The 13,164-nt window shown below is 35.6% G+C and overlaps 1 protein-coding gene across 2 annotated transcripts in view; it reads right to left on the bottom strand.

Annotated features, from left to right (window-relative positions):
- Positions 1-256: 256 nt before the first annotated feature.
- ACAT1 (acetyl-CoA acetyltransferase 1) overlaps positions 257-13,164 on the bottom strand; it is a 34,533-nt gene continuing 21,625 nt past the window's right edge. The window contains exons 3-12 of one of the 2 annotated variants that reach the window (XM_068988525.1): positions 11,809-11,926; positions 11,436-11,531; positions 11,131-11,231; positions 7,662-7,805; positions 7,076-7,226; positions 6,022-6,117; positions 3,912-4,025; positions 3,066-3,130; positions 1,160-1,317; positions 257-658 (exon numbers count right to left, since the gene is read on the bottom strand). In XM_068988525.1, the coding sequence (XP_068844626.1) occupies positions 538-658; positions 1,160-1,317; positions 3,066-3,130; positions 3,912-4,025; positions 6,022-6,117; positions 7,076-7,226; positions 7,662-7,805; positions 11,131-11,231; positions 11,436-11,531; positions 11,809-11,926 (1,164 nt within the window). In that variant the 3' untranslated portion in view covers positions 257-537. Of the gene's footprint in view, positions 659-1,159; positions 1,318-3,065; positions 3,131-3,911; positions 4,026-6,021; positions 6,118-7,075; positions 7,227-7,661; positions 7,806-11,130; positions 11,232-11,435; positions 11,532-11,808; positions 11,927-13,164 lie in introns of those variants that run through there. The other variant, XM_068988526.1, reaches the window with a different exon arrangement.

The following is a 13,164-nucleotide window of genomic DNA, read 5'->3' as shown; positions in this document are numbered from 1 at the left end:
ATGAGCTTATGAGAAATTGTACCCACTTCAGACCTGAGCACATGGGTTCCTCTTATTTCTAGCAACACTACACACAATGTCTTTGGCTTCTTGACTAATAACATAAGACATTCCTAGTTTGCACAGAATAACTACTCTCACTTTCAAGAGTCTATTCAATCTAAATTAGTGACAGGTAATATTCACTTAATCTTTAACAATCCTCAGAAATGTAAATTAAGATTTATTCTCTAACATGGAAGCTTCTACTTATAAGTCACTAACATAATCACGCACAATGGTATTTCAAATAATATAGCTTTATAACAAAAATCTGTTCAACATTATAAAAAATGTAAAGAAGAAAAAACTTCTATAATCTCAAAAGGTTTGGGGATTTTATCTTTTTACCTTATTTTTTTAAAACAGTTGAAAATAATCAAAATTTAAATAAATTGTTCTGATACAGGCGGACCCGATTATTTTGACAGAAGTCACCCTGATTACAGCAGCCCTTTCTAGCTACATAGGGTTGTCGCCTTAGACAACAGAAGTTGTCTACAGCTTTTGGATCAGCATGGCAGAAGCACCTCCTCCTCCGTTGCAAATACTGGCAAGACCATATTCTCCTTGCTTCAACGCATGAGCCAAATGGACGACAATTCTGGCTCCAGACATCCTAGGATTAAGAAAGCATTTTGGTACTTTAATGGTTTATAGACTGTGTGAATAACCAAATTAGCCATGACTTATAACTGAATTTAACTACTTTAACTTGGGAGACTTGTTTCAAGAATGATTACAGCTTTTTTTGCCACTCTGAGCAGCATGTGGGAGCTTCGCTTCCCAATCAGGGATTGAGCCCTACCCACGGCAGTGGAAGTGCAGAGTCTTAAACTCTGGACAGCCAGGGAAGCCCCACAAAAGCCCAAACATAGTCTTGAATCTTAAATTATCTTCTTCAGCATAAAACAACATTAGTCTTCAAGTAACAGGTGTAACAGATCTCTGTGTTCAGAGGGGATCCTATCAGAAATGGTATTTGGCTTACGAAAGATGGGTAGGAAGAAAAAATGGTAAACCAAGAGTAACAGGCGTTATCATAAAGCAGTTTAAATTTAGAGAGAAATACAAAGATAGCCATTAACCTAGCTTTCTTTTTCTTTATGATTTTACCTACCCAATTGGATGTCCAAGAGAAACAGCTCCTCCGTTGATATTCACTTTTTGGGGATCAATCTCTAGCATTTTAATGTTTGCCAGTACGACCAAACTAAAGGCTTCATTTACTTCCCACATAGTAATATCTTCTTTTTTCAAACCTGCATCTTTAAGAACCTAAATTTTAAAAAAATAAAGATTATGTTCAGATAATTAAGTCAAAACTTACTTTATCTTCTCAAAATTCTGCAATTTTCATTTGTGTCTCCCCTGCTCCCAGCAGTAGAAGTGTGGAATCTGACCACTGGATCACCAGGAAATTCCTTAATTTCTCATCTTTGTTTGCATTATCATATTTCTATTTTGAAAAAATGATTTTCTTAACCATTCCATGGATCTTGAACATTCCATGGCAAAGAACACATAGTCTTTATTTGGGGGCACAGACTTGACATATACTCTTAAGATCTACTTTACTGATTATATGTTCCTTAGTTCTAGGTTCTTTATCTGTCAAAGAAAAAGGTGTATTGTGTGTGTGTATATGCTCAGTCACTCAGTTGTGTCCAACTCTGTGAACCCATGGACTGTAGCCCACCAGACTCCTCTGTCCATGGGATTCTCCAGGCAGGAAAACTGGAATGTGTTGCCATTTCCTACTCCAGGGGATCTTCCCAACCCAGGGATCAAACCTATGACTCTTGTCTCCTGAACTGGCAGGAGGATTCTTTACCACTGCACCACCTGTGAAGCCCTTATCTGTCAAAGAGTTACATTAATCTCTAATAATTTTTCATTGCATCCCCTAGAGTTTCTGCCTTATAAAAGGTGCCATTGGGTTATTTTGGGCACAGTTATTCAGAGCTATTGTGTCTTCATTGTGAATGATTTAAAATCTTATTATGACTTCTTGTTCTGATAGTTCCTCAGCTATTGCAGATGTTATCTTTATAAAATATTGCTAGAGCCCTTTATCTTTAGAACTTTTTCTGTTATGAGCAACAAAAAAATTAACATGAAACTTTCCCTCCTCCTTCCTTTCTTCTAACAGCAGGCTCAGGTAGTTTTTAAGCTGTAGAGCTCAAACAGCTTCCCCTAGTTTCAACAACACGAGATAAAACATGTACCTAAGTGTAGCCACTTTTTTCACTCTCAGAATCTAGCTGAGAAATATTTATCACCCCTCCTTTCCAGTGTGATACGTTCACTTTCAGAAGCTGTATAACTGTGTTGTTTTCTGAGGTCTGCCACCTCTGGACAGAGCATCATCACTCCCTGTTGTTCCTTATCCTTTGCTATCCTATTCCCCTCTGGTGTTTTTTTTCTTTAAATCTGGATGTTACCCCCAAAAGTTCTCTCTCAGGGTGTGGCCTTCTACTTCTGAAAAGGAATATTTGCTGCAATCTTCTGAAATCCCTTAACCCCTAAACCAATACAACACTCTGTCTTTTCATGTGACCCCTTAGTAACTTCCCACAAAGACTCAAACTGACAGTTTGGAGTAGAGTTCTTGCCATCTTTAGTTTTACTCTAACACCAGCTACCAGCAGTTCCCCTCTTAGAAGACTGCTCCTTCTAAATAATGAATATCTGCTTTGAATTCTAGAACCCTGGACTCTCAACATTCCCCTTTCTCTGCCATACCAACTTCCCACTTTGTGGTTACCATTCTTGGTGTGTGAGTTCAGCACAAGGAATTCAATTATACAGTTTTATCTGCTCCACTGAAGATGAAGTTTGTGTGTTGCTCTTTTACTTTTGTTGTTATCCTTGTTGCTCTCATTGTTTTCAGGAGTGAGGTTTGAAACTAAGCTACTGCTATGCTTTGGCAGAGGAGTAACATTTAAAATCTAAAACATGCAACCTTGGTATAAGCAAAACCAGAAACTGGCAGAATGAGATATGATCTATGATTTTGTTCTCACCTTAGGAACAGCATATGCAGGTGCAATTGGAAAATCAATAGGTTCTACAGCAGCATCAGCAAATGCTTTATATAAACAAAAAAAGGTCATTAAAATCTTTTTTACAAGTACCCAAAGCTATATCTAACAACGTACATAATATGCAAAAATTCAAGTTTCCTAATCTTTGTAAAATATTTAAATGTGTTTGTGCCTTTTCTAAGATTCTATACTTTATAAAATTATACCAATCATCTAAGCCATTGATTTTCACACAGGAAGTTAGAGGGAATTGCCTCTTGGGACACTGGCATTATCTAGAGATATTTTTGGTTCTTACAACAGGTAGAATGCCACTTATTGTAGTATCTAGTGGGCAGAAGATGCTGCCACTAGATGCTGTCAAAAATCCTACAATGCATAGAACAGGCCCTACAACACAATTATTTTGCTGAGGTTAAGATCTAAACAAAATGGTATCTGTTTAACTCCTTATGAAGAAGGCAAGGCAGACTTTACAGCTACAAATATGCTTAAAGAGACTGAGGAAATGCTGAGACCACACAGTTAATAATAAATGCCAGTACTATTACATTTTTCATACTCCTAAGCTCATATTTTTTTATTTTAACTGACAATGCCAAAGGAAAACGTACCTTGTACTCTCCCACACATCATCCAGAAGGAAAAGATTTTTTTAAAACTTCCTCTTATATAAATCAAATCATAATGAAAATATTTAAGGAGACTCTATCTCAATTAAAATGTGTACTAAATTATGTCACAAAGTAAGACTTACATATTAAAAATCGCCAACTTCTATATATTACTGAGAAAGAATCTCAGTATCAAGAAGAGTTTTTCTACCTGCTATTCTTGCCAGTGGTTTAACATTGAGCCTCTTAGCTGCATCTGCAGTCATCAGAACCACAGCAGCTGCTCCATCATTCAGTGTGCTGGCATTGGCAGCTGTTACTGTACCTGAAAGTATCAATGAGCATGACATCAGAACATTCTTTCACACTGAATTCACTTGGGTCGATTTAACAAATTCCTACAGAATACTGCCTGGGTTGCTAGATGCATGAAGATATGGATGGAGATAAGTCCTGCCTTCAGGAAACATACACATAACTAAACGTGTAAGCATATATAACACAGTGAAGGTAAAGTATGTCTTTTTATGTTAGTTTTTTGTGTTTATTCAAAGCTAGCTCCGAATGCATGCATAATGGCACTGGATAGATTCTGGTTTATAATTCATCAAAGATAAGGACCACTTCATGTTTTTGCTAACTCTACATCTTCCCTTATCCACAACAGAGCAGACACTCATACATTTTGCAAATCAGTGTCAAAATCAGATATTTCTTCTTCTCTACAATCTCTTGAAGTTAAATGAATACTAAAAATCTTTATACATTTTAAACAGGAGAATTTTATGATATACAAATTATATGTCAATTAACCTGTCTCCTTATAAATACCAATGCTGCCAAAATTATAAAAATATACTTTGGCAATATAATTTTTTTTTTTGGCCAAGCCATGAGACTTGTGGGATCTTAGTTCCTGATCAGGGATTAAACCCATGTCCCTGGCAATGGAAGCACAGAGTCCTAACTACTGTACTGAAAATTCCTTATAATATAAACTTGTAAGAAAATTCCTTATAATATTAAAAAAAAAAAGACTGATCCACTCCTATAGCTCGCATTGAGAAATTCACTCAGAAAAGGGGAAAAAAGTTATTTCAGATAACTATCACAGCTATATACAGCTAATTTTAAAAGCAGAAGTGACCTTTTCTCCTCAAAGGATTTAGAACCTTGGGACCCCATTTAGATAAACATTCAACATTTATTTATTGAAGACTAGGAGAATCCTATGGATGAAGGAGCTTGGTATGCTACAGCCCACAGGGTCACAAAGAGTTGGACATGACAGTGATTTCACTTTCACTTTCAGAGATACAACAGTAAAAAAAGAGCTATCAGCTTAGTCCTCCAGAGGCTTACAGATATTTAACATAATATGTAAACTTGACTTTCATATCACAAAAAAACTTTCAAGATGAAATGCAAATGAAAAACTGAATCATATAGTCATTCTACAATCTGTTCCAGAGGCTATATATATTCAATATTAAAGTATTAACTGATACTAACACATATATATGGAATTTAGAAAGATGGTAATGATAACCCTGTATGCGAGACAGCAAAAGAGACACATGTATAGAACAGTCTTTTGGACTCTGTGGGAGAGGGAGAGGGTGAGATGATTTGGGAGAATGGCACTGAAACATGTATAATATTATATAAGAAACGAATGGCCAGTCTAGGTTCAATGCAGGGTGCAGGATGCTTGGGGGCTGGTGCACTGGGATGACCTGGAGGGATGGTATGGGGGGGAGGTGGGAGGAGGGTTTGGGATTGGGAACACATGTACACCTGTAGTGGATTCATGTTGATGTGTGGCAAAACCAATACAATATTGTAAAAAATAATAATAATTAAAAAAGTATTAACTGTATATAAAATAGATAACTAATAAGAACCTGCTGTAATACTCTGTAATGACTTAAATGGGAATACAATCTAAAAATGAATATATATATATATATATAAACTGATTCACTCTGTTGTACAGCAGAAACTACTATGACACTGTAAATCAACTATACTCCAATAAAAAATAATTTTAAAAAAACTTCAAACACACATACACAAAAACAAAGTATTAATTATTAAACAATTTAAAATATACTTTGGATAAATAAATGTTAATTTCATTTGAGCCTAATACACTGAATATGTTAAATAAGTTCAAGATGTTTTCTAGAATTACTTTTAAATATCCTTAGGCATAAAAGAAAAAGAAAAGAAAAAAGAAAAAAAATTCCTTAGGCAGTTCTACAACTAATATGGTATACTGACTCTTTTTTTTTTCATATGCTTCATTTCTTAATACTAACCATTTTCTCTTTGGAAAACCGTCTTCAGCTTTGGAATTTTGCTAAAATCAACACGTTTATATTCTTCATCTTCCTTCACCACTACATCTGGTTTACCTAAAACAAAAATCTTTTAAATTAAGTCATCTTTGCAGTAAAGACAATAATTACTTGCTCAGTAAGAAACAATGCAAAAGGTGCCTGATAGGCTCTGCTTCCCTTTGTGTGCCCACATAACTTATACTATCCCAAGTAAATTCCACTCAAGAATCTACCATCTGTAATTTGTTAGTGTCTTAAAGAAGAGTTTATTAAGTAGCTTGATGCAATTTCAATCTTCTATTCAGCCACATCCCACTGTCTTCTCTCTTGAGCTCATTCTATATCACAGACATTCTTCTAACCCCATTGGGTAGATGTCCAGTGTAGATGCAGGCTGGGTAAGTTTGGTTAAGTTTGGGTCTTCAATCATTCTCATCACAGTAATTATTTCTAGAATGGAAATGTAACCTAAACCAAGTTAACGAGTCTTTACTGTGGATTTATTCTGCTGCAGTTGGTGAGAAGTTATCTTTCCTCTGAGAGCCCTACAGATGGACTCTGGAGATGGAGGCAGCAGTGGAGGAAGCTGAGAGCACAAAAGCAGCAGTGAGAAGCCCAGACAGCATGTCCCAATGGTGCTGCCCATTCTCTTCCCATCCCTGAAGTTCCCGGTGCTGACTGGTTGCTGCCATACATCTTTCAGTTCTGGGACAAACCCCCAACTAGCCTTCTAGTAAATATTCCCTTTTCACTTAATGTGTTCAACAATCTCGGTTATATTAGAAAGAATTCTAATAAATTTATTTCTCAAAAAAAAATGCATAGTGGAATTTGCAATTGAGTTGGAATCAGATATTAAATTGGGTTTAATTATCTCTGAACGAGCAACATTTCCCTTTACTAATTCAGCAGCAGTGTCAGTGTTTTCAGTTGAAATTTAAAAAGTACCAATTTAAAAGTTAAACATAAAAAGTTTAGCAATATGTAAAGTCTATTAAAAATTAAAATCTATTTTGGAACATAATCCTTCAACCTTTTACTGTAATTGTGACAGGTACAACTTCATTTCCAAATCTTCCACCTTCCCATGCTGCTTTACTTCTGGTATAGGAATTAAGAGCATAAGTATCCTGTTCCTCTCGTGCAATATTCAGCTTCTTTGCAGTATTTTCAGCACAGTTGCCCTGATAAAAGTTAGAATTTTAAAAAAATCTAAGTAACTCTGAAAAACTTATAAAATATTTGCTTTTTATAACATAAAACAGTGGTTAGCAGTTAAATTTAGTTCTTAAAATATACTTCTTTCTGTACTCAGTAACTCTCTCATTCACATCTCAGCTACTTGAATTAGCCCAGAAGTTGCTATTTTGAGGACTAATAATTAAACAGTTATGGTATCCATTATTAGAAGTCAGAAAATGCACTATGTCAGTGTGAGGCAATTTATTTAAAAATTGAGCCAAACTGATACAATGAGCATAGAAAAACATTTTCCTAAAATGAATGGCTAAATCAACATTTATATCCTTCAGTTTCTGGAAAAAAAAAACAAACAAACATTTTTTAACCAAGCAGTATTATGTATAGATGGCATTTCTCCACTAAAAAGCAATAATTACCATGTGAATTTTATTGTAGACATCAGTTAGTCCATCTTTTACAATCAAATCTTCAAGCTTTACCCCACCATACGGTGTTGCTCCTCTGTTCATTACATAGGGGACATTGGACATGCTCTCCATCCCACCTGCCACCATCACGTCCTGCTCAGCAACACATAAAAACCCAGTGTCAATTCAAATGGTACCACTGACTTTTGAACACCATCGTCAGGAACATCAGCCCTCCACACTTTATAATTTGGGTGCAACTTCACAGTTGGCCCTTCTTATCCATGGTTCTAGATCCACAGACTCAACTGTAGTACGTATTTATTGAAAAAAAATGTGCATTAAGTGGACCCAGGCACTTCAAATCTACGTTCATGGGTCAACTATAGTTGCAAATCCCTTGTATCCTTTACACAGCAACAAGGATTCTACACGAACTTTATGAAACATTGCTATACAGTCAATATAAGAAGTTCCCTCTTGACGCTGGTAGAAGGAAATGATCTGAAATGTGTAATGATAATTTAGATCAGAATCAGACAGTAATAGGAATTTTTAATGTAAAACCATCTTCTGAAATTCTTCTAAATCCTATATTTCACTGACACTGCCAAAAATATAATCTCAGTTCTCAGAAATAATCCTACTTCCTTGATTGTGGTCCTCCTCATCAACTCTTTCCAAACAGTTATAATAACTTTCTAACTTGGTCATCTGACAGAAAGCCTTTCCTTCCATCCAAGTGTCATCTACACTCATCTGAGTCATTCTGGCTAGACTAAGTCTGGTCATTCCACTCCATAAAGGACTCCCCAGCATAGTATATAAGACTCTTTACAATCTGACTTTTTACTCCCTTTCCAGTCTCATGCCTGGATCTACACGAGTGGAGGTCATACAGAATTGTTTAAAGGTCTTCAAACAGACTTCCCTGGTGGTCCAGCAGTTAAGACTCTGCACTTCCACGGTAGGGAGAATGGACTCAATCCCTGGTTGTGGAAATAAGATCTCACAAGCCTTAAGGCCAAGAAGGGAAAAAAAAAAATCAAGATCTTCAAAGATACCATGCTAATTCACACACCTCTGCACTTCTGACCTATTCACCAACAAGAAAAACAGTCATTTCCTTTAGAACTAATCAAGACACAGCCCCTTCAATCCAACAAATCGGTTGTCAGCCACGTTCCCTGACTATCTACTTCTATCCCTTTTTTTTCCCTATCCGTTTTTGGAACAGTCTCCTTTCCTTCTTTCCCAACTACTGTGTATTCCTTTTATTAATAATATTACAGTATTGTAGCTATATTTATATGTCAAACTTTTTCACTAAACTAGTGAGGCCTTTCTGGCTCCTCTGAGGCCAGAAACTGTCATATCTATTTTTATGTAGTTAGTGCCTGGCATATATAGTAGAAGTATAGTAAATATTAATCAACTAACCTGTAATTACAGATCTACAAGAGAAAATTCATTTGTATTACAAAGGCTATTTTGAAACAAAGTTTAATATAAAAGATTAATGTAAACATAAAATTAAAACTAACATTATATTCTCACAATCTTTAATCAGGAATAAAGACAAACAGAAATTCCATACCAAAGAAATCTAAATATTTGGGCTATTTTGAAATATGGAGAGTCTCAAACAGTTCTCATATAAGTTTTATTCTGTTATCCTGAAATACTGAGTATTTCTTGGAGATGATGAAAATAAGTGACAGAAAACATTATCAGTTCTACAGTATTAAATAAAATTGATCATTAGATAATATTCAAAATAAGGCAATTCCTAATATTCCTCTAAGTCAGATAATTTTAAAAATACAGATATGAATCAAGAATATTAACTAAAAGCATTTGCTAGAGAACTACAAAAGAATCAACTGAGACAAAATTATCCTTGTCATTCAGTTTTCAAACACGTAACAATCTCATGACCATTTTCACCCACTGGTTTGACTAGGGTTTGATTTGGTAACACCTGATGTCAGTGTTACCTTATGTATGAGCAAACAAACCCTCACAACCTTTGGACAATATGTAACTGGTATAACATTTTTATGGAAAGTATTTGCAAATATCCAAATTTTTAAATCTGTGACTCTGAAATTCTCCTCTTAGGAATTTTTCCAAAAGAAAGACCTACACATGATAAGATTTTTTTTTTAATGTTTTATTCACCTGTCTCCAGTGAATGTCCGTCCACATGTAATTCCTCAGCTGATGACAGGCAACACTAGGATTTGAAATTAGTCTGGCTCCAGACTTTCTGTTCTTAACCACTACATTATAATGCTTAGTATAGTGAATTAAGAGTTGATTTAAGTATTTATAAGTACACAAAGATACACACATAGGGGTACTCTCTGAAGCATTATTTAAAATAGAGAAGAACTGGAGACAACCTAGATATCCATTCAATAAGGACCCCCAGAATATATTATACTTGTTCAGTTCAGTAGAATACTATCTCAGGTGCTGATACAGAAAGATCTCCAAGATATTACATGAGGCACAGAATCTAAGCAACTTGCCCAAAGTTTCTCTGCTCTTAGGTTGCAAAACATACAAGAAAGTGATTAATAAATTAGACACTTAAAGCAGGGTAAGAAGAAAGATTTTTCATTTTATAATTTTCTATACCATTTCAGTTTTTAGCATATGTATCAGGCATCACTCTTTTATTCCCCCTCTTTGCCTTACCTTACAACTGGAAACAAAGCAAGGGAGGAGTAATAGCAAGGGTATGCAAAACTGTGATTCTTATATATATATATAAGAAATAATCTGCAAACACCTCACAACTGGTTTTTATCTTAGTGTATTATGCCCTGATAGGCCAGAATGCACTACACAGGGATAGGGACACCTGTTTTCTAATTTAAGCCCTGTAACTATGTTTGTAGTCATCTCAATCTCTTTCTTCAACTAAAAAAAGGGCTTGGATCTGATAAACTCTTAGTTCTATGAGTCCAGGTCTAGTCTCCTAACGCAACATATCATTTGCTGAGCAGCCTGTCTCTTGCCCAGTCTCAAGCAAAATCAAAAATCATCAAGGCCAATAGAAAGCTGCCCAGTTTTACAGCCAAACCTGGACATGAGGCACTACAAATCAGTCATTAATTCTGGGCTCAATCAATGATTTGCTCCCCAGGGTCAGCACCTTATTCTCATTTATAATGAAAGCCCTTCTCAATCTAGCAAATATAACATTTATGTTAGAATCTCTAAGTGAAAGGGGCACTAAAACATCCTAGCTGGAAACTACTTTTAATAAAAGACACTTCAGCTATCATTCTAACCTCTACTTCAAGTGGAACTAGCAAATCCAAACACTCCTCACTGTCTGAAACAACACAGCAACTGCACTTACTTGAAAGAATTTCACTTCTGAAGTATGAATACGTTTAGGTTTTTAGTGTTTTCTTAGCACTGCATATTATTTTAATTATAAAGTGGAAAAGAAGGTATTTCTTACCTGATGTCCACACATAAGATTCTGAGAGGCCATCATGATAGCTTTCATTCCTGAGGCACAAACTTTGTTTATAGTGGTACATGGAGTAGAAATAGGTAAGCCTAAAACCAATATAAACATACTTTTGAAAAACAGATTCTTTTCAAATACAACTGTAATAAAATAGAGCACGGTCAACCATAATCTGAAACATTTCTTTGGTGAATATCAGTCTATTATGCATTTATAATCTATTTAAGCTGAAATGACCTCCATTTCGCCATGTCAAACATTCAAGTATAAATGCAAAAATGTATTCCTAGTACCTGCACCCAGTACTGCTTGCCTTGTAGGGGCCTGTCCTTCACCTCCTTGTAGAACATTCCCCATGTATGCTTCTTTCACTTCTTCTTTTGGAATCCCTTTTTTAAAAAAATCAAGAAACATTTCCATATTTTATTCAACTCAATAATTAGTAATTACCTAGTAAAGTACATGATGACATTATATAGCAGGAATGGTTTTTGTCAGTTTTGAGTTTTATTACTAACACTGTAGTCCAAGGACTTCTTTTCAAGAGAATTCAAAAATGCATTCATTAATTCATTTCTAAGTGTTATGTATATAGTAAGTGCAAAATAAACATTTGCTCCAATGAATCACTATCCCCTCAACACAAAAAGTAAAGCAATTACTGACCTGCCTTTTCAATGGCTCCCTGAATTGCAATGGAACCAAGTTTAGTGGCTGGCAGAGAGGAAAGACTGCCTAGAAAGGACCCAATGGGTGTTCTTGTAGCACTTACTATGACCACTTCCTGGCAAGACAGAAGATGGTAAAAATTATTACATTTAAATATTTTATCAATATCATCGTTCATAAATAAACATGATTCATAGATATATTATTCAAGAAACAGACTTTTTATGAGTGTCTAATTATTCATCAAAGATGAAAATAATCTCAGTATTTGAACAACACTAAAACCAGTATAATGCTAGTACTTTATAACTTAAAACCTAATAGAAAACTAAGACAAACCAGTACTAAAACAGGCATAGACCAGAAGCTTAAGTTTCAACTCTATTCCTTAGTCAAAATTTAAGAAATGAATACTTTACCCTTGTTAACTGCGTAATAAACAATCCTAATTAATGGGCTTCCTCTAGGCTAGGAATTTAGAACCTACGTGCTAGTAGGGGCAACACCACTTAACTGGGACACAGCCACTATCGCTGCACTGGGTCTTTGCTGCTGCACACAGGCCTGCTCTAATTGTGGTGAATGGGGCATACCCTAGAGTTGCAGAGCTGGGGTTCCCACTGCAGTGGCTTCTCTTGTTGCAGAACATGCACTCTTGTGCATGCAAGCTTCAGTAGTTCTGGCACGTGGGCTCGGTTGCCCCATGGCATGTGGAATCTTCCCCAACCAGGGATCAAACCCTTGTCCCCTGCATTGGCAGGTGGATTCTTAACCACTGGATGACCAGAGAAGTCTCACAGCCATAGTTTAACTTCTTAAACTATCAATAAAACAACATAAAATTGAAGACAAAAATAGATAAAAGCTCTCTTAAACACTGCAAAACACTATTTTAACAATTATTTTAACAATTCTCTCCTTACACTTGCTTTCTGCTTTTTCTTAAATACATACATACATACATAATTTATCATAGAAAATAAGAGAACCATTTTCTCATTCTGGTTGGAGGCTATTACTAAGTCTTTTTAGGAATCCCTATGAAACAAGAGAGGACCCCTCAGAAAGCATTAGGTGACCAAGTAATGGTTCTTCTTGTCTAATCTCCAGCTCATTCAGCATCTTTCTTCTAGTATCTTCCATGTGGCCTCTGCAATGTACCAGTACAATATACTAGGGGTCCCCCGAGAGTAAAGGAATAACACTGCTTAATTTTAGAGAAGGCTGTTTACAGTAGACAGTAATCAGGGAAGAAGAAGAAGTTATGCAGGGCACTAGATCTAAAAAATTTTAAGGTGATAAGGGAGTTTGACTTAATGTTTCAGTAATTAACTATCAAGTTGACACTCACCT

This window comes from Capricornis sumatraensis, chromosome 16 (genome assembly GCF_032405125.1).
Source record: "Capricornis sumatraensis isolate serow.1 chromosome 16, serow.2, whole genome shotgun sequence".
Classification (NCBI taxonomy): domain Eukaryota; kingdom Metazoa; phylum Chordata; class Mammalia; order Artiodactyla; family Bovidae; genus Capricornis; species Capricornis sumatraensis.
The sequence above is the reverse complement of the archived record's forward strand: the minus strand, read 5'-3'. Positions and strand labels throughout refer to the sequence as shown.